At 38.3% G+C, this 23,468-nt stretch overlaps 2 protein-coding genes across 6 annotated transcripts in view; one reads left to right on the top strand and one right to left on the bottom strand.

Moving 5' to 3' along the window:
* Window positions 1-375: 375 nt before the first annotated feature.
* On the bottom strand, window positions 376-21,415 carry TGDS (TDP-glucose 4,6-dehydratase). 5 transcript variants are annotated; one of them, XM_055426555.2, is made up of 12 exons: window positions 18,116-18,339; window positions 16,029-16,095; window positions 15,197-15,265; window positions 13,960-14,050; window positions 8,883-9,025; window positions 7,660-7,758; window positions 6,544-6,603; window positions 5,268-5,311; window positions 4,501-4,666; window positions 3,046-3,104; window positions 2,392-2,489; window positions 376-1,112 (listed from the first exon to the last, which is right to left on the bottom strand). In XM_055426555.2, exons 1-12 carry the CDS (start codon window positions 18,199-18,201, stop codon window positions 1,027-1,029), a joined length of 1,068 nt encoding a protein of 355 aa, XP_055282530.2. In that variant the 5' UTR covers window positions 18,202-18,339; the 3' UTR covers window positions 376-1,026. The 5 variants fall into 5 exon arrangements, with proteins under 5 accessions (XP_055282530.2, XP_088698780.1, XP_055282532.1 ...); XM_088842654.1 differs by having other exon boundaries at window positions 18,112-18,244; XM_055426557.2 differs by having other exon boundaries at window positions 17,878-18,237.
* Window positions 21,359-23,468, top strand: part of GPR180 (G protein-coupled receptor 180) — a 29,570-nt gene continuing 27,460 nt past the window's right edge. The window contains exon 1 of the mRNA XM_055426558.2: window positions 21,359-21,518. Coding sequence (XP_055282533.2) covers window positions 21,374-21,518 — 145 coding nt within the window. The 5' untranslated portion in view covers window positions 21,359-21,373. The remainder of the gene's footprint in view (window positions 21,519-23,468) is intronic.

Here is a 23,468-nt window from a genome sequence, read left to right as displayed (position 1 = left end):
ACTTCAGTTTATGTTTCATTCTTGTTTGGCAAGTCCCCTTACTAATTTTGGATCTGCTTACTACTCTTTTCCCAAGCTTCACATTCTCTCCACTCTATCACCCATCCTCAACCACTTCTGAGTTAATAACCTCACCTTCTACTCCACAGAGGAAACAAACTACCACTCATACACTGAAGCCAGAAAGCTGGGCGTAGCCTTTGACTCTTTTCCTTTTCTCAGTGTGATATCCAATCAGTTACCTTTTCAAATCATCTTAAAGACTTTAGGGGAGAGAGGAATTAAACATTCATGATAATCAAATACTTTAAAAAATTTTGTACAGCAAAACAAAGACATACTTTTTAAAAAGCCACATGATACATTAAACACATGAAAATATTGATAATTTTATAAATAAAATCATTTTAAACAGTAAATACATGACAAAATTTCTCTGATATAAGATGACTTATATTGTTCCATGATCGATTTTGAAAATATAAAAACGACCTCTTTTATAACTTAATTTTATAAAAATTATCAAAAGTTAAAAAGTGCTAGATATGCTTCCATTTGTTCTACTTTTAAAGCAATTGTAGCACGACATCTGACCTTCAAAAGATAAATTAGGGCATAAGGCTCATCCTCTATTGCCTAAAAGACTTTAGAGACGTTCTAGGCAGTGGGAAAAGCTGGAGAGTTCAATGTCAGCGAAGGCTGTCATCTGCCCAGAGCTATTACCTGTCCTTGTTCTCAGAAACAGGAGATTCATCCTTCCTGACCCACATCTACCAAGGAGTCTTTCTACGCATGCTGGGTCCTAATTTTCAGGATAAAACATTTCTGAGAGAATTATGATTATTTAAATCCTATGCTGATACTGAACCTCTTCTGAAAACTGAGGCATTTTACATTTGAATTTTATACACAAAGTCATAATCTAATTCCAAATGAAAAAGAAGATGCTTCATTTGGTCACTTGATTTCACATCACTTGTCGAGGTAGGTAGGATAATTTTCTTCTTTCTCTGAAAACTGTCCCTGCTATACAAACGGTGGTTGTACCGGAAAGGGTTCTAATGCTTTTTCTGCATTCTTCCAGTTGTGAAAATTCTCTCTGTACCACTCAACTGATAAGACAAAAGACAAAAAAATTAAAAAAATCTAAACATCAGTTAATCAATATTTACTGAGTTCCTACTAAATAAGAAAAGTCTTGCCCATAAACTAATATGTAGGTAAAGACTGCCTAATGATGAAAACAATTTGATTTTGAACCAACGATGTTAATCAGGAGATGTTTCATCACCTGAAAACTTAGATTTAAGAATCAACAATTTTAGGGCGAGAATGGATATATGAATATGTATGGCTGAGTCCCTTCGCTGTTCACCTGAAACTTTCACAACATGGTTAATCAGCTGTACCACACAAAATAAAAAGTTTAAATAAAAGAGAAAAAAAAGAATCAACATTTCTTTTTCTCTTTAACTTCAAAAGTCCTTCAATACTGAATTTGCTGGTATAAGTGTTAAAACATTCTGATTTTAGACAATTCAGGGGAAAAGGTAACTAAGTCACTTGTGCTGGTTTTCAAGTCATAGGAAAAAAGTGTAGTGTTTTGTTCATGTAAATAAATGTCACAATCTTGCATGATAGGCATAGTGAGATGATGTGAACTTCCTTCTGTTAATATGTAAAATTACTTTATGCTGCTATCCTATTAATAAAGTTTTTCAGTTGAAAAAATGATACATTATCTTTGAATTTGCTTTTTAGAACTCAATAAAAGTATTTTGTATGTCCAGTTCTGAACCAAGACTTTTTTCCTACACTTGAGTATCTTTTCTCATGAGTATATTTCTAAACAGAATTTAACAGATATAGAAACATATACACAGATTTTATATAGACTTATTTTAATATATTTCTGCTGCACATATTAAATTTGTTTCCTATTTGTTTGTTTCAGTATAAAAAGACTCAAGAGACTCAAAGACTGCAACTGTCTCTATTTTACCAAATCTCAGATGCCTGATCTTAAGATGAACCATTACTTTATAGATTGGTAAGAAAGAAAAAAAGTTGAAACAAGAATTATCAGACACTAGTGACTGTAAAACACATACCTCTGAAGGAGATGAAAAATTCGAAAAATGTGAGTCTGAGAATCAATGAAATAGGTATCTGACAAATGCTAATAAGACGAGGCCTGATCAGAAGTTAGTCTATGAAGTTCAAGACACTTAATTACTAATGTTAGAAATATATTAAATGCAAAAATTTGAAAAGCAAAAGTGATTTACCATAACATTCTGCCAGATTTGTAGTGTCCTAAACAACAAATTATTGTGCCTTAAAATTTTTCTGAATCTCCCCCCACCCTCAAGGGATCAATTCATAACATACTTGTTCTTTTTATTCCTTCTTTCCAAGGTACTTTAGGTCTCCATCCTAAGCCATGTATTTTTTCTGACTTCATTGGATATCTCATGTCATTGGTAGGTCTTAGAAAACAAAACAGATTTAAAATGACACTGTGGATATATACTCACAAATTTAAATACCTAAGAGAAATAATGAGTCCATAATTCACATTTTTTTCTCAAAAATTTTCCCCTGATAACCCCATTATAGAAAATGTATAAAATAAAGCATATGTTAAAACCACCTATAATTCAGATGCCTAACCCTCTGTGGCTTATCCTTTATTTATTTCAACCACATATAAACTTGTTAGGACTCTTTATGTTACATGTCCTGGGTCTGGTAGTTTATAGACATTAGAAATTATATTTTAAAATACTTCCATAGCAAGATGTTATTATCCCTATGTCACATTCAAGGAAATCTCAGACTTGGAAAGGGTCAATAAACTTTCTTTAAGTCATACTAGTAGTAAGTAATAATGTTATACTTTATTCTTGTTACATTTATAATTAGGAAAAATATTTTAGCAGAGAACTGAAGAGAAAAACTTTCCTGGGTAAGGACATACATTTATAATCTTATAAGTACCTAAGACTTCAAAACTTTCCCCCAATTTTTTAACTTGTTACTCACCTATCATCAACATAATCAACCCAGTTTTCCATTTCAGACTCTGAACTGGTCTCTTTGATCTGTCAAAAAGGAGAAGACATTTAAGTCAAATTATAAAATGAGATCAGTGAATAAAAATGGCATTCAACTGATTCAAACGACAAGAAAAACAGCCTTCTCCAAGTGGGGAAGGCAGCTAAGGTAAATAACATTTTTATTAACACTTTCTATACTTTAAATTCTAGCTGAAGCTCAGAAAGATTACACATTATAAAAACTATAGGAAAAAATGAATATTTTGGCTTTTGATTATTACTGAGTGTGATATTATGATTTAAAATCAGAAACGTCTATTTAATGTTCATCCCTGTTCCTGGCACAAAGCTCCTAAAAATTCCTAAGTGATGAGAGATAAAGGTGTTGTTTGCTATTTATAACAAGTCCCTTTCAACTACATCACAGTTTATGTTAATGAGTGATTTTTGGAAAGTCCCTAAGAATGAAGACTGGTTGCCAAGGGAACCAACCCAGCAATTAGAGGATGGAACTCAGCCTCCCTGCTCCCACCTCCGGGGAGGGGAGACTAGAAGTTGAACTAATCATCAGTGGCCATGATTTAATCCATCATGCCTACTTTATGAAGCCTCCATAAAGACCCCAAGAGGAAAGCTTCCAGGTGCTGGGAGGGTGGCACACACGGAGAGGGCAGGAAGCTCCAGCTCCTTTCCCTCGTATTGTGTGCCCTGAGGATCTCCTCTATCCTTTGTAATAAACCGGTAATCTAGTGGGCAAACTCTTTTCCTGAGTTCTGTGACTTCCTTTAGCAGATTATCTCAGACTTATACCTGGCTGATCAGAAGCAAGCACAGGTGACAGTCAGGTCTCGGGACTGATGTGTGAAATGAGGGCAGTCTTGTGGGACTGAACCCGGACCTATGGGATCTGACACCATCTCCAGGTAGATAATGTCAGAACTGAGTTAAACTGTAGGACCCTACTAAGCTGGTGTCCGAGAATTGCTGGGTGTGGAAAACCCACACATTTGGAGTATAGAAATGTTCTGTGAGTAGTGCAAAGGAAAACACGCTTTTCCATTTGCTCAGTCACTCTTTCTACTGTATCCTGAGATTTATAATTGATGCTCACTAATACGTACAGAACTATTATTTATATATCATTGTTTCTTGATTCTAGGGCACACGATTTAACATTTGATTTCTTGAACTTGATTATGTCTTATAATGGGTATGTACATTTAATATAGTGGAATTTTTTTTCCTGGAGAGCTGTGATTGAATAAGTGATACACTTTCGAAAAATGACACATCTCAGCGCATAATTATGAAGTTCTTTCTCTTACCTGTTCACTTTTCCAGTGAGTAAATGGTAAATTGCTGATTTTGACAAAATTTGTGATTACTGTAACTAATTCAGTGACTATTTTGAAAATATTACCCTTTTATAATATATACATACCAGCTGTATTAGTTCTTTGGCAAGCTGGAGAACTGACATTTCAAAATTGGTTCCAATGTTATAAATTTCACCTGGTTTTCCCTTTTTGAGGACAGTGAGAAATGCTTCTACTACATCAGTAGCATAAAGGAAATTTCTTGTTTGAAGCCCTGACCCATGAATGCAGCTAAAAAGATGAAATGAAAGAGAGAATCATAAAGTGTAAAAAAGTAAGCTCTCCCAAATCTGGGTAATGCAATGACAGTACAATTTCAGAGAAGCCAATTCCCATATCCTAGATATCTCTTACTGAAAATACAAATTCTCATGACTTCTAAATTTTATCCATAATTCTTAATACATCTCTAAACCGTCTGTGGTTACTCATTAGGAAAGTGGCAAACACCTAAGTGACCCCTGAAGAAATAGTTATTCATCAATTCTATACCTTAAGTTCATTTTGAAGACTATAGTTCTAGGAATTAAATACATCTTTTTCAAAAATAAAATTACATAAAGATAGACGACAAATTGTAATGCCATAACTCAAAGTTTTAAGGTAGATTATTTAAGGATTAAAATTATCTTAGTAATCAAATTATAAAGATGAATTAACTATTACAATTATTTTAAAAACTATTACTACTAATTGTAGAAGGCATTCTTAAATTTGTTGTGACACTAAACTCTAAGGCCTCCAACTCTAACTTTTTATGATTTTCAAGAAAGACTGACACTAAATACTCTAACATACCAGAAAAACATGCATATAAAGATAAATAACATACCATTTCCTGTTGTGTTGTAGTAAAGATATAAATTTTGGAATAACCTAAAAGAATATTTAAATATCATTTCAGACTTTGGAAATTCATTCATAACTATAAACTTGAACTCATCATAACATTAAAAGATTATTACTGTTAAGAAACACATTTAAGGATAGATTTTAATTCTTATCAGTTCACAAAATACCTATTGTAATTTTGATAAGTAAAAGAACTCTAAGATTATTTCCTATTTCATAAAACCAGTTATTGCTATATCAAAATGAAGATAAAATGATATAAATAGTGAAAAAGAGTTAAGGTTAAGTCTTCATGAACAGTTTATTCTCACTATAAGCTCACTTTTCTGTTGGTTTTCTATCGGCATGAATCATAGCTTACTTCTTACTTTACATACAGTATCTACACAATAAGTTATTGTGAAATTAATATAAAGCAATTCCAGTGCCACTGTATTCAAAGAAAATTCACGTTAAACATGGTGAAACAAGAAATTATTAAATTTATAATAAACATGTTAAGAATATTCTAAAAATTAAGCCACGTATATATTAATATCAGCAGATCATGCCCTTTTCTTTGGGCAGACACGTCAATGCAATAGCTAAGAAGTAAGAAAACCCAGCTTGAAAGTTTAGCAGTAAGACTAGTAGTTACTTAACATTGGGCTTTATGGTACAGAATCAACCATACACACATTTTCAGCCTTTTAAGACCACATCGTATTTGCTAAACTACTTTCTGGAAGATACTCAGGCCTGCATAATACAGAGGAGTTGGGGAACAGTTAATCAGTGGACTGTAAGACAAATTTATGTACAAGCTTCCTGTATCACTCTCTAACTAGTATCTGCCTTTCTTTACAGCCTGACATATGGCCTGACTGCAAACTGGGAAGGAGTCTTCACCGGCAAGATATTAATGATAGGAGTATTCTACAGTGCTTTAGAATCCTGCAACGTACAAGGCATCTTCCCATACATCATCTCACTGGATCTTTCAAAATTCTTCCTAAATATTATCATTACCCATCAAGTTAAAGATGATGCTCAAAGGGCCTAACTAAGGCCATTCCAGCTTGTAAGTATCAAGCTGAGACTTAAATCAAGTTGTCAAACTCCAAACCTATCGAGATTTGCATGTGGCCTATATAGCATTTATAATGATGGTTAATTACAACATAAATTATTTTGTACAAATAACTGAAGTGAGATTATTTTAAATCATGAGAAGTTACAATCACTAAAACACAATGTGAATTCAAAGTAAAATGTACCTTTTCTGGATATTGATGTGGTCCATAAACATTACTGCTTCGTGTGATGACAACTGGAAACTTAAAGAGTATTTGCCATTAAGGTCATGGAAAGGTCCAATAATTGATTATCTAAAGATAAGCAGTTTTAAAATATGGGCAGTTTTGGCTAAATAATTCCACACACTTTTAGGACAGAAGCGAAGGGATTTTTTTTCTAATGTAAGGTTCCTGAAAGACAGGAGAGGATGAGATTCAGAAAAAGACAGAGGCTCCAAGAGAAAGAAGATGAGTCTCTTTACTGGGACAAGGGAAGGATGAAAACAGATGGAGGCAGGTTTGTAGGTCTGATTGCAGGAAATTTCCACCTGATTATTTCAAAGACCATCTCAGATGTTAAACTTCCAAGTTGGCTTTCTCTGTTGGACCAACCCCTACAAATGAAAAGAGCTACGAGACCCATGCTACTGGAACATAAGAGGCTAGAGAACCTTCTCCTTTCTGACCCAGTCCTGAATAACTGGAAGATCAGTGGGAAGTGAAGTGCAGGGATTCGAGCTGCTGATTCACAGTGGGCAAGGCTCCCGCAGGGACACTGACAACGCCACGGGGACAAATCCAGCTCCGATCATGAGGGGCCGAGAGGAGCAGTGGCAGGTAAGGGAATCTCCTCTCCCTCTGTCTCCCTTCACTCTGAGGACTCCTTGGAATCAGGATTTTCCAACAGGGCTTTTCACTCTAGCTGTCACACTCTACCTATTAGCAAAGTAGAAACAACATATATATAAATTGCTCCTTTATTTACTGTTTTGGCCATACTGTGTGGCTTTTAGGATCTTGGTTCCCAGACCAGGGACTGAACCAAGGCCCATGGCAGTGAAAGTGCCAAGTCCTAACCGCTGGACTGCCAGGGAAATTCCCAGAAATTGTTCCTTTAAATGATAGACTGGATAAGAAGAAAGGTCAGTGCTTTGTCCACAAAATGTTGAAAAGTAGCTTTCTAGATTCCTTAATATATAACTTTTCTCAGCCTATGTCTTCTACTCTCAAAATAAAATACTGGCTAATGATAACCTGCAGTTTTAATACCTAACTCAAAAAAAAAAAAAGATTCCAGTTTCTGAAGCCAATTCTTACCTTATACTGTTCCCAATAAGACTGTACAAAACACTCAGCAGCTGCTTTAGATGATGCATAAGGATTTGTAGGTTGTTTGGGTGAAGATTCATCAAATTCCTAATTTTAAAGATATATTCAAAAAGTAGGTACTATGTATACTTCCGAAGTTGAAAAATCAGAGAACAAATTACAAACTTGAAATGTTAACCACTTACATTTAAAAGACATTTACTGAAACCCAGCTATGTGCCTGGCACTCTTCTAAGCGCTTTCTTTACATGTAGTAACATTTTTATAGTTCACAACAACCCTACAAGGCAGGCAGGACAGCAAGTGCAAAGTCCCTGAGACAGAACTGCATCCAGTGGAAAAATAAGGAGGCTGGTGTGAGGGAAGGGAAATGCAAAATGAGGTTGGAAAGCTAGAGGCCAGAGCATGTGGAACCTTGAAAGCCTCTGTCAAAACACTGACGGGTTTTTGATCAGAATAACGTCAAGATCTGACTTAGGTTTTAAAAAACATCCTGGCTACTGTGTCAGATCTGATGTAGGTCGACGAGAATATAAGAAGGAAGAGGCTTGCTTGATAAAAATTGCAGAGAGATTTTCCAAATGGTTGATTCTCAGAAGTGGGATGGGGCATTAAAGAGAAACGGTCAGGTCTGCTTTTTCTCACTGTAAGTCTTTTCAAGCTACTTTTTTATTCCCCCATTCTATATGTGTTTTGGTAAATAAATATATTTTAAAAATAAAATGAGGTCACTGTAAACACTATCAAAAATAAAGACTGACCAATGGAGCTACTTTTTGTGTAAAAGTGTAACGTTTACAAATGATTAACAAAGGAGAACCGATTCCAGCTTCTATAACAATTTCACATCCACTCCTTGACAGTGCAATGTGCTTTTCTGAGCAGAAGATAAGGAAGACAGGCCTTACGCTGCAGCCTAACTTATGCATGTGCTGGCCCATGGGAATGACATTCATGATGTAAGACTGGGTGGTTAGTAAGAGCTCATTTTCAAAATACTGTCAGTCAAATTACATGAAATCTGTACCAGACTAGGCTGTTGTTTCCCATGTGGGGTGGTATTACTTGATTTAAACAATGGAATAACAGTCTGAAGAGTCCCACAAGTGTGTAAAATCAGAGGATTAAACAAAAGTCTAGAGTATTTTCATCAGGCAAGTTTGTACGGTGGTACAGGGTAAGTAGTTGAAACAGACATTTTCTAAGCTCACCTTATCAAGACTGCCTCCATAGACCTCGTCTGTGCTGACATAAATAAACTTCTCCACTCTGGCTTCATGAGCAGCACTTACCAACACATGAGTACCGTAAACATTAACGTAGGTAAACTCAAAGGCACGGACAAATGAAAGGTCTAAAAAAAGAAGAAAAATCCAGAACAGTTCCTTTCAAAGGACAAAAGAAATAGCAACCAGTAGACTCAGGTGTGGGCTTCCCTGGTGGCTCAGATGGTAAAGAATCCGCCTGCAATGCGGGAGACTTGGGTTCAATCCCTGGGTTGGGAAGATCCCCTGCAGGAAGGCATGGCAACCCACTCCAGTATTCTTGCCTGGAGAATCCCATAGACAGAGGAACCTGGGGGGCTATAGTCCATGGGGTCTCAAAGAAGAGCTCTATTTACTTTTTTTCATTTACCACAACTGCCAACAGTGTTAAAACTAACATAAAGATGCAACGCTATTTATGATTTCTTCAAGCTCAAATTACATATTACATGTACATTCTTAGAACCTAGAAAACTATCAGTGCTATATTTACAGGAAACACTTTTTTTTTCTTTAATTCTAAGAAGAAAAAGAAGAAATGATATAGCTAAAAATTTAAGTGCTCTTAAATTTTAAAAGTTTTGGAACAACTAAAAGGAAGGAGGGTTTGCTTTGCTGGTATCCAGAATTATTATAAAGTTACAGTAATTAGAGTGTGGTAATGGCGCTTGCTCCTTGGAAGGAAAGTTATGACCAACCTTGATAGTATATTAAAAAGCAGAGACATTACTTTGCCAACAAAGGTCCGTCTAGTCAAGGCTATGGTTTTTCCCGTGGTCATGTATGGATGTGAGAGTTGGACTGTGAAGAAAGCTGATCGCCGAAGAATCGATGCTTTTGAACTGTGGTGTTGGAGAAGACTCTTGAGAGTCCCTTATACTGCAAGGAGATCCAACCAGTCCATTCTAAAGGAGATCAATCCTGGATGTTCATTGGAGGGACTGATGCTAAAGCTGAAACTGCAATACTTTGGCCACCTCATGCGACGAGTTGACTCACTGGAAAAGACTCTGATGCTGGGAAAGGTTGGGGGCGGGAGGAGAAGGGGACGACAGAGAATGAGATGGCTGGATGGCATCACCGACTCTGTGGACATGAGTTTGAGTGTACTCCGGGAGTTGGTGATGGACAGGGAGGCCTGGCGTGCTATGATTCATGGGGTCGCGGATAGTCGGACATGACTGAGTGACTGAACTGAACTGAACTGAATGGCATAAGGATAGACAAAGAGAAGTGAAACAGAACAGGAGCCCAGAAACAGAACCATGTGTATATGGGTTCTTGAAGCTGATTTTAGAAAAGGCAGAGGAACCAGAGATCAAATTGCCAACATCTGCTGGATCATGGAAAAAGCAAGAGAGTTCCAGAAAAACATCTATTTCTGTTTTCTTGACTATGCCAAAGCTTTTGACTGTGTGGATCACAATAAACTGTGGAAAATTCTGAAACAGACGGGAATACCAGACCACCTGACCTGTCCCTTGAGAAACCTGTATGCAGGTCAGGAAGCAACAGTTAGAACTGGACATGGAACAACAGACTGGTTCCAAATAGGAAAAGGAGTGTGTCAAGGCTGTATATTATCACCCTGCTTATTTAACTTGTATGCAGAGTACATCATGAGGAACGCTGGGCTGGAAGAAGCACAAGCTGGAATCAAGATTGAGGGGTGAAACATCAATAACCTCAGATATGCAGATGACACCACCATTATGGAAGAAAGTAAAGAAGAACTAAAGAGCCTCTTGATGAAAGTGAAAGAGGAGAGTGAAAAAGTTTGCTTAAAGCTCAACGTTGAGAAAACTAAGATCATGGCATCCGGTTCCATCACTTCATGGCAAATGGATGGGGAAACAGTGGAAACAGTGGCTGACTTCATTTTTCTGGGCTCCAAAATCACTGCAGATGGTGACTGCAGCCAGGAAATTAAAAGACACTTACTCCTTGGAAGGAAAGTTATGACCAACCTAGACAGCATATTAAAAAGCAGAGACATTACTTTGCCAACAAAGGTCCATCTAGTCAAGGCTATGGTTTTTCCCGTGGTCATGTATGGATGTGAGAGTTGGACTGTGAAGAAAGCTGATCGCCGAAGAATTGATGCTTTTGAACTGTGGTGTTGGAGAAGACTCTTGAGAGTCCCTTGGACTTCAAGGAGATCCAACCAGTCCATCCTAAAGGAAATCAGTCCTGGATGTTTATTGGAAGGACTGATGTTGAAGCTGAAACTCCAATACTTTGGCCACCTGATGAGAAGAGATGACTCATTTGAAAAGACCTGATGCTGGGAGGGATTGGGGGCAGGAGAAGGGGACGACAGAGAATGAGATGGCTGGATGGCATCACCGACTCAATGGACATGGGTTTGGGTGGACTCCAGGAGTTGGTGATGGACAGGGAGGCCTGGAGTGCTGCAGTTCATGGGGTCGCAAAGAGTCAGACATGACTGAGCGACTGAATTGAACTGATCTTCAATAAAGGGGCAGTGGGAAAAGGCTGAATCTTTTCAATAAACTGTGTTGGATCAAACCAATATTGACATGTGGAAAAAAATCTGAATGTAGGAGGCAAAACAATAACTTTTATGAAAAGAATATAAGAGAATATCTCCATGACCTTGGAGGTATGAAAAGAATTCTTACACAGATATCAAAGAGAACTAACCCTATAGGAAAAGGTAGACAAATTGGACTACACTGAAGTGAAGAATTTCAACTGGTCAAAAGATACCTTTAAGAAAGTGAACAGGCCAATCACAGATTGAACAACAGTAGTGGCAAAAGGCTTGAATTCAGAGTCTATAAAGGACTTATAGAAGAATTCCCTGGTGGTACAGTGGTTAGCGCTAGGTGTTTTCACTGCTGTGGCCCCAGGAGTCGCTCCCTGGTCAGGGAACTAAGATCCCGTAAGCCATGTGGCGAGGTCAAAAGTAAATAAATAAATAAATGACTAATGAAAATCTGTAATGAAAAAAACTGCCAATCCTTTAGAAAATGGCATAGAGACTTACTTACACAGAAACTTCCTAAAGACATATACAAATAGGAAAGGGAGGAGAATACGCCAATAAAGAAATGCAAGGGTTTTTAACTTCATTCATAAATCAGGGAAAAATATAATAAAGTCACCAAAGGCTGACAACAGGAAGTACTGGTAAGCATCTCATAAACTGCTGGAAGAAAAACTGCTTTGTCATTAATCAAGTAAAAGAATTTGTTCTAACAGATATGAAAGATTAGTTGATATATTGTGTAATCAGCACAGCCACAAACAGACAAACGGGGAGTTGAGAAACAGTTCCTTATGTAAAGATACTTGATATACGACAGAGCAGTGAAAACTGGTGAGCTTTCCCATAAGCAGAAGCGGTCCAATTAGTATTCAAAAATAAAACTGGATCCTCATCTTACACTGCATATAAAAATCTATTTCAGATGGATTACAAATCGAAATGTGAAAGGTGAAACTGCAAACCTTTTCAAAAATAATATAGGAGAATATCTTCAAGACCTTGGGGTGAAAGAGAATTTCTTAAGACTCCAAAAACATTAACAATAACATAAAAGATACATAAATTAATTAAGAATTTATGTAAGAACATCTGTTCATCAAAACACACTAGCCAAAAAATGAAAAGATAAGCCACAGAGTGGGAGAAGAAGATATCTGCAATACATCCAACAGAGGACTAGTATCCCATCTATACATACGTGCATATGTGTATATACGTATATATATGAATATACTCCTACAAATCACTGAGAAAAAGGCAACTAACCTAATTTAAAAACAGGCAAAAGATTTCAATAAGATTTCACAAAGCAAGAAATTTAAATTATTAAGAAACCAAGGTACACAGCTTCGTTAGTAATCACGGAAATACAAATTAAAACCGTAATGAGATATCACTCTGCACACTACTCAGATTGACAAAAATAGAAAAAACAAACAAAACTAAGATTTGGTGACATCTGGAATAACAGGAGGTTTCCTACACTCCTGAAGGAGAAGAAATTCGTACTGCTGCTTTGGGAACTAATTGGAAATTATCTCTACATTGAAGTGTGCAGATCTTATGATGCCAGTGCTATGCTGAGAGAAATGTGTATTAATGTGTACCAAGATGCATGTGTAAGAATGTTTTAATGGAAGTGCTGTTCAAAATTCCCCCAAGTGCAAATAATCCAAATGTCCAACAAGAGTAAAACAGACACAGGAAGTGTTATACACTTAAAGAGATGAATACTGTATGTCACTGACAATGAAGAAATTATACCTCCACCCAACTGCACGGATGAATCTACCAGCATGGAAAATCAAGACCAAACACACCTACATGTTATTTTATGTATGCCTTTTTATAAAATCTAAAAACAGGCAAAACTAACCTAAGCTCTTTAGAGATAAATACAGAGATATTTAGAGATAAACAGAGACCATAAAGCTGTAGAGAACACCAAGGGAAATTGTAACTTAAAAATCAAGTACTAAGGCAGTAAGAATACTTCCAAAGAGGGTTCAGCAACATTCTACCTTTTGTTTAGGTGATGGCTACCTGCGTATTTTATTACCATCATTTATTTAACCTTACTTCTAAATTCGTCTGAATATATGCTATATTTCACAATATAAAATGCTAGACAAATTATTAGAAGATATCTCACGATATCTTATAATAATATAAGGTTTAACTGTGTATCAACCATCCACCTTAAGAAAAACAATATAAAAATACAGCTGAAGGCCCATTTCCCCAGAAGGAATCACTATTCTGGATTTGGTTAAACTCAGTTTTCAGATAATGTTCATGGTTACATTTTACTCTACACTAACACAAGTAATCTGAAAAGCACGAAGTATCTTGATGACAGAGTGACCATGGGCTTTTCTGATAAAACATGGTATATATTCTTTCACATACATTAAGTACCTATTTGTTCGACCCCATTACTGGACCTTGATTTTAGCTAAACACTGGAAAAAAACTTTGCCTGTCATAGCTGCAACATAAGACAATGCTTACCTACATGTGTTTGTGCGGCAAAATGTAGTACTATGTCTATTTTCTCTGTTTCAAAAAGTAGTTTCACGAAGTGAGAATCACATATGTCACCCTATATTAAAAAGCAAACATGAAAAAACTAACTCTCATTGAGCACTCTCAATCATAATAACCATTTTATTTCATGAACAAAAAAAAATGATAAGAAAAAAGTTAATCCCCACACCAGGTATAGAAAAGAATATCTCGAAAATTCAATTGAGGGGTAAAGTACAGTAATGGGGTATTTCTCCTGCATTCTAGTATACAGTATATTCAATTCAAAATATGTTTTTGTAAATAAGTATCTAAAACAGTATTTTTTGAGCACCAACTACTACTATGGACTGTGCTAGTTTTTTTTCCTTATTTAATATTCTTAATATTCTTGCCAACCTGTTAGTTGCAACTATGTCAGCAGGAAAAAATTTAAACATATTTTTAAAAGTTTGAGATAACCATTACTGAAGTATATTTAAAGTAAGTGTAACAACTGGAATTATGGATTTCACCACAACTAAGTAAATATTTTTAATGTTATATGTACATACTAGTTCTTCTAAAAATATGTATTCTTAATTCTTCAGTAACTGAAGGAAAGACTTTCACACAGAAGAAAAAAATTATGAAATGTTTGCCTAGTATAATCTTTACGATCAGATGTTAAAAAGAGAGTTTGTACAATTACTTAAAAAACATAAATCACAAGGTAGTTCCATTTGACATTAAAATTTCCCTTTCTGAATTAGTGACCTGGTTTATTCTTTGGACTCTTCGAAGAGCGGCTAATAAGAATCAGCCTTCCAGGGCCAGTTCATCAACCTCATGGGAAAAAACTACCATGGGCTGTAAGCTGGGCTTTTGATGACTGACTGGACTGAGTAACACCCTACTTTGTACCAGTCTCTTTAAATCCTAGCAAGACCTTATTTAGAAGGCTAGGGAGGACCTAAAAATTACATACCATGGAAGTTCAATCAGCTACTCATAGATCTGCCAAGGCACCAAAAATCAAATGTAACTACAATGCAGTATCAATCTACAAGTATCAGTAATATTCTCTACAGCACATGCGCTTCTGAAATCAAAAAGGTCATTAATGAGCATGCTTTCCAAGCCTATATCACACAGGTTTATAAAGTAGAAAGCTATAATAATGTCTGAATGACTAAGAGGCACAGTACAACATAATTATATAGTTATAAGAATACTTTCATACCTGTACAAATTTATAATTTTGTTTATTAGAAATGGTTTCAAGATTCTTCAAGCTTGCACAGTAATCCAACTTAAAATAAGTAAGAGGGACAAAAACAACACAAAAAGTGATAATAAATAGCTTTTCTTATAAAATATCAATTTATTTTAAATACTATAGATCTTCTAACTATAACATTATTATCAAATCAATGTATATCAGTGGGGGAAAACTTACTGTCTGTGGTGGGCAGGTAAAAATAATTAAGACTTAAAGATTATTTTTGTCTATTTTTTTTACTATTATGCTTTATGAAATTATGGTAACTAATTGTATCTTGTGCTTAAAATAAACAATGCAAAAATTATGAATCATGGCTTTCAGAATATCCAGGGAGATTACAATTATTATAGAAATATTCTCAAAACTAAATTAACTACACTTTAGTTTTTAAAATAAATACACAATTTTCAGGAGGTGGCAGTTATAAAAACCATATAATAAAATAATCAGAATACCTCAATGATAAAAAAGGTTAACAATCACAACATTACACTAAATATTACACCAAATATTGAATTTAGAGTGAAGACTTTCTTACAGCAAAAATACCATACTTAAAACCTTTACATTATGGGCTATCATAACAAATTTAAAAGTATCAAGACTTTATGTAAGATTAAAAACCTGTATGGTCACATGACTAGGTAGGCTTATAAGTTGATAAAAATGACTATATACAAAACTAAAATATCAGCATGACAGGATTCTAATACTTTTTAAAAATATAAATAAGTTTCAGTAGACAGAGTTCATTTTCTTCTTACATGGAGCTCGTTTTTGTCAAACTTACCTTGTCTAGATTTATGATCATATAATTTGGATAATCTTCTACTAAAGAGACAATCATATGTGACGCTCTAGAGAAAAAAGCATATCTTGTTAGTAGAAATTTAACCTTTTCCTTAAATTTTCAAATGTTACCCTAAACTATTGAGTATTAGAAAACTATTCAAAGATGCCATCAAATTATTGCAAGAGAACAGAAAGAATAACGACGCTGAATATACGATCCACACTTTTCATTAATTTTCTCAACAGTATTGATATACAAGGTCTTATCTTCCCTTTTACACTACGGTGAAGAGAGAATTCATTGGTCCTGGATATAAGAAAATAATTAGCCAAAAGATCCTATCCATGCATGCTTTGAGTATGGGAGTAAAGCAATATCATAAATACAACAGGTGATGGTCAGTGCAAATGGACTTAAAACTATAATGTGCTTTTGCAGAGACTGTAGGCATAACTATGTAAAAATTAAGCTCTTATGAGCATGGAAATTGTCCATGTTTACTGTAATCTTATTGCAATTTCTGCATGTCTACAGAAACCCTATTTCTTGATATAGAATTTGGTGGTGTAAAGTAGAATCCTGGGGTTGGGGAGAAAGGAAGGTCCTAGAGAAGTTCTAGAGTAAACCTTGGTTTCCAAGGCTAAGAACTGCTGAAACCATCCTGAGGTGAATATCCAGAGTGGCATCATGGGTATCAGAGGACCCTGAAGTGGAGACAGAGGCATCTCTCTGTGAGATAATCCACTAGATTTTATCATATGCACCAAAACATTGGGCTCCTAGGAACAAATTATGAATCCAGAGTTTGTACCTGACAGCTCTGTCACAGAATTTTCTAGGATGTACCTTTCCTGGGCCAGCACTTTACCACCCTTCTAGTACCCTCCTCCAAGTCACTGTCCCATCAGAAGAGGTGATCTAATGTACGAATGGGGTGGGAGCATTCCGCCAGGTGTTGAGGGAACCATAGTCTCTGCCCTCATCAGTTTACATCCTGGGGTGCGAATGCAGGCACTAAGCAAGTAAACACAAATATGCAATATTATTTCAGGTGGTGCTAAGTGTGTTAGTTGGGACAGGGTCTACTCAGATAGGGTGGGCCAGGAGGAGGTGATGTCTAAGTAAACATCTGAACTGAGTGATGCAAAAACAAACAGTGTCAGCAAAGAGGAAGCAAGGACCAAGGCCTCAAAAGGGGAGGAACTAGCCTTCTATGTTTCAGGGGGTAAGGGTGGCAGGCACAGAAAAGCAAGAGGAAGAAAGACAGGAGATCAGGTTCCAGCTTGGGCCCCTGAGAGTCTTCGAGATGTGGCTAAGAGTATGGATATTACTTTAAGCCCAAAAGGGACCTTCGAAGTGAAATGAGACACCTGTTTACTTAACAAACACAGACTCTGTGCGTGAGAACAAACTCGAAGGGAACAAGGGTGAAAGTGGTATGACTCATCAGGAGGTTACAGTAGTAGTCTAGGCAAAAGCAGGCAGTAACAAGGTTTAGGGTCAAATGGGGAGGAAGGTGAGATGTGGTCGCTTAGGAAGTAGAGAGAGGACTTGCTGAATAAATATGGGTGTGAGATGGAAAGAGAGGCTTTCAGACGACTAGTATAGGTCAAAACACCGGCAGAGGATTTTTTTTTTTTTAAGTCGGCTGCATAAATGAAACCGCCCTCATAATCCAAAAACCATTTCATGAAGCCTACACGTACAAGGCCTGTGTTTCGAGGGGGTGAAGGTGGGGTGGGAACTGGACCGGGGTTGGAGCAGTTGATGAGAGGCTTTCTGCAAAGCGGGATTGCTCACAAGAGTGACAGGTACATCTCGGGCCAGGTAGAAAGGGGGACAGTACCACGGCACTTCTGCTTTGATTGGGAGACGTTTAAAAGAAGTCGTAGTTTCAAAGGAGCCACGTCTTCGCAGGCCGGGAAATGGGGAGAAGGTGGAACGATCCAGGTCGTGCGTTAAGACCCTCCCCCTGTCAATCAGATCCCCAAAGCTGGTCCCAAGTTGCCAAGGGCAAGCAGAGGTGCAGGAAAAGGCTGGGGTTTCTGGGGACCCACTCCTCGGCCAGCGGCGCCGTTACCTACATGAAACCAGCACCCCCGGTCACCAGGACCCGCTTCGCAAAGCTGCCGGGAGGACCCAAGGACTCGGCGCGGCCCGCAGCCGACATCTCCCAGCTCAGCAGGGTTTGGCACCGTAAAGTGCCAGGTCTGTAGATCGCAGGGAAGTTCCACCGCGACTTTTTGCGACGCGTCCCACTCCCCGCGACACGTTAAAGGAGCAGACAGCTGCCGCTTCCGGAGCTTAGGCCGACTTGTCCCCGCCCACCGAGGGCTGGGCGGGGCCCTCCTGTGTGCGCGCCCAGAACAGCCGAGAATCCTAGGAACAGAGGAGCCTGGCAGTCTGCAGTCCATAGGGTCGCACAGAGTCGGACAGGACTGAAGCGACTCAGCACGCACGCAAGAAGAATGGAAATACTCAGTATACGTGGAAGTGTCTTTTTGTTACAGCCTTTTGGGGGGGAACAAGTAGTAACATATATGAAAATTTCAAACGCAGAGACCACTCTCAGTTCAGTTCAGTCGCTCAGTCGTGTCCGACTCTGCTGCTGGACTGCAGCACGCCAGGCTTCCCTGTCCATCACCAATTCCCGGAAGCTTACTCAAATTCATGTCCATCCAGTCGGTGATGCCATCCAGCCATCTCATCCTCCGTCGTCCCCTCCTCTGCCCGCCTTCAACCTTTCCCAGCATCAGGGTCTTTTCCAATGAGTCAGTTCTTCACATCAGGTGGCCAAAGTACTGGAGCTTCAGCTTCAGCATCAGTTCTTCCAATGAATATTCAGGACTGATTTCCTTTAGGATAGACTGGTTGGATCTCCTTGCAGTCCAAGGGACTCTCAAGAGTCTTCTCCAACACCACAGTTCAAAAGCATCAATTCTTCGGCGCTCAGCCTTCTTCACAGTCCAATTCTCACATCCAAACATGACTACTGGAAAAACCAAAGCTTTGACAGACCACTCTATGATCCCCAAATTTCGTGATGTATAATATAGATATTGCAAAAAAACATATGTTCACTTTTACGTTGCTTACAATAACGAAAATCTGGCTACAATGTATATGCCTACTAGTATTGTCTCTTTTTAAATGTAATGGGCTGATAAAATTTAATGCAATGGGCTCATAAAATTTAATTTAATGCAACTGAATGATAATGGCCTTTAAAAAGGATGTTCCAACATGGAATGAAGGCCAAAATATACTGCAGTGAATACTTATGGTTTTATCTGACCAGACTTCCCTACCTTTTATCATCTCCCCAAGTTACTCACCCAGGCAGACCATAGAATGTGCGTCTGACTCACCATAGGCTAACTGAGTTCTCTTCCTGGGATTTGGAATTGGGCTAAGGTTTAAGCATAGTCTGGTTGCTCTTATTGAACTCTGAGGACCTATAAAAATTTGTGACTTGTTAGCTATACTCATTCAAATGAAATGAGGAAGCAAGAAGCCTGACTTCAATGAGAGAGAGAAATGAAATTGATCGTGAAGATTAGAAAAAGAAGAAATCTTCACAGTATTCAAGGCCCATGTTCAGATTTTTTTCAGGACCAATTTTATTCCTGTCCTTGGTTTTCGAACACCACCAATTTGTAAATGTAAGTCTTAAAGGATCCACCCTGAACTAGTAACAAGGAGTTACATTTGGTATCAGTATGAGCAGGGAAATGAGGAAATGAGACCTTCCATTTTTATCTTATACTTTTTGACTAAATTTTTTCTAAGCTGCATGAATTATTTTTATAATTAAAAATAAAGTTATTTTTTAAAACCTCATAATATTAATATCTCCAGTTTATTACTAGTCAGCCAGAGTTATAGAAAATGCTGGATACATGATATGAAGTTTCCCCTCAAGGTTTCCTTTTCTAAGTTATGAGGTCTGTTGTGAGAACTTGCTTATATGTAATAAAAGCTTGATGTCAAATGAAAATAATTTATATACCTTTATTCATGAAATGATTTTGAGCTTCTACTCTCAAGATATAGTGTCTGACCAGCTGGAGCTTTCAATATATTAAGATATTCAGATAAATCAGTAGATATTTACAGTATAGTACGGTTAAGTATCCAGGTAAGGTAGTAAGAGATTCTGGTTCTTGGGGTATCTAACACAGATCTGAAGGCTTAAGAATGGCTTCTTAACGTGCCTTGGGTAAGTAGAGTAGGAAAATGAGATGAAGTGGGGGTTAAATAGTAGAATATGTGAAGTATTGCAGCCAGAGGGATCTGCAAATCCTATAGGCCCAGAGGGGAGCATTTGGAGTGTGTCTGGCATACTGACAGTGGCTCCGTATAAGGATGGACATCAAACACTGAGAGGTGGAAATCTGAGAGGCTTGAAAGTCATATTCTGAAGAGTTTGAGTTGTGTGCTAAGGCAGACAGCCTCTGAAGGCAAGTGATGCAGTCATACAGTGTTTCCCAAAGCTTTCTGTGGTTCTAGGGTAGAGATGGACTGTGTGTAACCACTTGAAGAAAACTGGTGTCAGATCAGTTGTCATAGGCCAAGTAAATGATGGTAAGGTGGTGGCCAGGGTAGTACAGTGGCTAGTACTTCTTAACTTAATCGTCCAGAAGATGCGCTATTAAACTGTTTCTTTGAACTGATTGGATGTAAGGAGCTTAGGGGTGGAGGTTAGGGTCGGGGTGAGGGGTTGTTACAATTCTCAGCTGTCTGGCCTGCTGGAAAATGGCATAACATAAGAAGACATGAAGCCTAGGAGGGAAAAGTCAGTTGGAGGTGCCGAGTGGCCAGGCGTCAAGCTGTGGACAGGGACTGCCTCTGAGACATCAAATTGGGCACACAGGACTTTCTTGGGTGGAGCATTCCTCACCTCACCAGAAATGGTGCTGTTGTGTGTTTCTTCTTTCCGAAACCCACACATCACGGGAAAACCTTTGGGGACTAGGCCACGCGCAGGCGCATGCGCAGTGGCACCACACGCGCGCGCGCGGCAGAGAGGCTGGCAATAATTTTTCCGTAACCAGAAGCAACATCCTCCTGAGTCTCCATAAAAAAGGCGGGAACTAGCCATCAGGCCCGGGAGTGACGGGACTCCCGTATCTGCAGGCCCGCCCATATCAGCCTCTGATTGGTGGACATCCGTGGCTCGTGGCGGAGGAGGCCACCTCATTGGCTGCCAGTCTCCTGGGGGCGGGCCCGCGATGCCGGTCCTGCTCCCAACATCCCCCTCCCCCGCATCTCAAGCCGTCGACGTGGGGCCGCGGCCGCAGGCGGTTAGGGGTTGGGGTGTGGGTACCGAGCAGGAGGCGGGGATGGGGGGGTTGCGGCTGCTGGCAGTGGCCCTCACCTGCTGCTGGTGGCCGCCAGGCTGTCAGGGGAAGACGCTGCGGGGCAGCTTCAGTAGCGCCGCGGCCCGAGACGCTCAGGGCCAGAGCATCGGCCACTTCGAGTTCCACGGTAGGTTCGGGGCCGCGGAGAGGGATGAAGGCGCGTGGGCCCATCCTGCGGGCCCTTCCCTCCCCGCCTCGCTTGGGGAGCCTGGAGCTGGCAGCGGCAAGGCTGGGGACGTCAGCCAGCTCACCTGCGCTTCCCCTGTCGCCGGGTGTCTCCCCAGCCGCGGCTTCCCGGAATCGTGGCGTGCGTTTATGGCCAGCCCCTCTGTTGCTGCTCCCCAGATCCTCGTCAGCTCCCTCCCCCATGAGGGATTGTACCCTGCACCTAAAAGACCGTTTCCCCAATCCTCTCGTGCTAACGACTGTGCTGTTCTCTCTCCTGCTGCAAGTTTCGAGATCCTTCGCTCAAAGAAGTATCGTTTATTCACTCCTGTCAGCTTGACTGTATACACTAAGACACCGTAATTACATGTGAACATAAGTTCCAGAACTGAGATTTCCTGGGGTTTGTCCTTTCTGTTGTAGGATCAGTTTGCTAAAACCTGCTTGCAGCACAGAAATTTGAGTTTCCCCTCCTCACCACGTCTTGTAATTTAGTTGTCACAATTGTGGGAATAGTTTGGTTGCTCCCCTAGCTTTATACTGTGGACCACGAGGCCTAGAATGAACTTGACAGACGTGCCTGCGAGTGCGTCCTGGAAGCTTCTTGGTTTGTATCCTGTGTTACCCTTCTAAAATGAGATTGCATTTGATTCTTCACTTCTGGCCTCCCTCAAAAATCCATAATTTTTAAATGAATTAATCTGCTTTCATTCTAATTTTCGCTTCATTTACACCCTCAAAGTTTGAGTGTTTTCCTTGATAACACTTACTCTTAGTACTCTTAATTTGACTACTACTATATTTCAAATAATGATTTGCTCTGATGAGGTTAGGACCCTTATTTTTTTATTTATTTTTTGGCTGTGCTGTGTGCGGCATGTGCAAGTGATAATAATGTCACTACGATAAATGGCACAATCTGGACAGTGTTGGAAAATCTGGCATGTATGGAAGCTGTGACATGGCTTATTCATGATTTGCAAACAGGCATAGACAGCCCAGACATTTCATTGATGATTACCTGATAGATATAGAGGAAAAACAAGTAATAAATCGAGATTTCTGAGGAAAGATTGAGGAATAGAGTGTTCCAAGTATATTAACATACACACTTTCTCTTTTTGTGTGTGTTTTTACTATTATCAGTTTTCAGTGAATTCAAATTCAGTAAAATAATAGTACCAAGACTATACTTTCGTAAGTACTGAAATAGGAATTGTAACTCAGAACATGATTCAAAATGTTAATAGGGGATAGAATCACTTTTAAGGCTGTTGATAATTTATAATATGATTAGTTTATGTCAGAGACTTAAATGATTTTTTGATACACACTGTACATATAAATTTGTTTAAAATGTTTTGTCAAAGTGATAATAGTATAAAACAATAACAAGAGAATTAAAAGATCTTAAGATGAAAAAACTGTCCATTGTTTCACTTTTCCTTACTCAGTTACTTTCCCTAGAGGGACCTACTTTTTGCCACTTCTCTTCTAGGCCTTAAATGTAGTTGCATTATGCAGCAAGGCTCATTGTATAGTTGTCTTACAACATATATTGTTCTGAAAATTCCTATGTAAAAGTTGCAGATGTGAAATGTATCTGAAATTCATTTATTTAAACTTTCTTGCTATATTATATATGTTTGCTTTTTATAGTAAAAGAATAATTAAATATTAGCATCCATGTTATATTAAAAACCAAAAGAAACTGACAGGACATTTCTGCCAGTTATAAATTATCTATAGGATAATTTATAAACAAGTGTTAAAAATTTGGAGTAGTTGTAAAATGAGGCGAAATTCTATCATGGTGCATGTCTACCTACAGCAGATGTTGCTGTTTATTCAGTGAAAAGCGATCAGTTATCAGCTGAAGTATAAGGAAACACAACACATTGTTTTGCATAAT

The sequence above is a fragment of the Moschus berezovskii genome, chromosome 13 (assembly GCF_049115385.1).
Source record: "Moschus berezovskii isolate FMDL1 chromosome 13, NW_MosBer_1.0, whole genome shotgun sequence".
Classification (NCBI taxonomy): domain Eukaryota; kingdom Metazoa; phylum Chordata; class Mammalia; order Artiodactyla; family Moschidae; genus Moschus; species Moschus berezovskii.
Note: the sequence above shows the minus strand (reverse complement) of the source record. Positions and strands in the feature narration are given on the sequence as shown.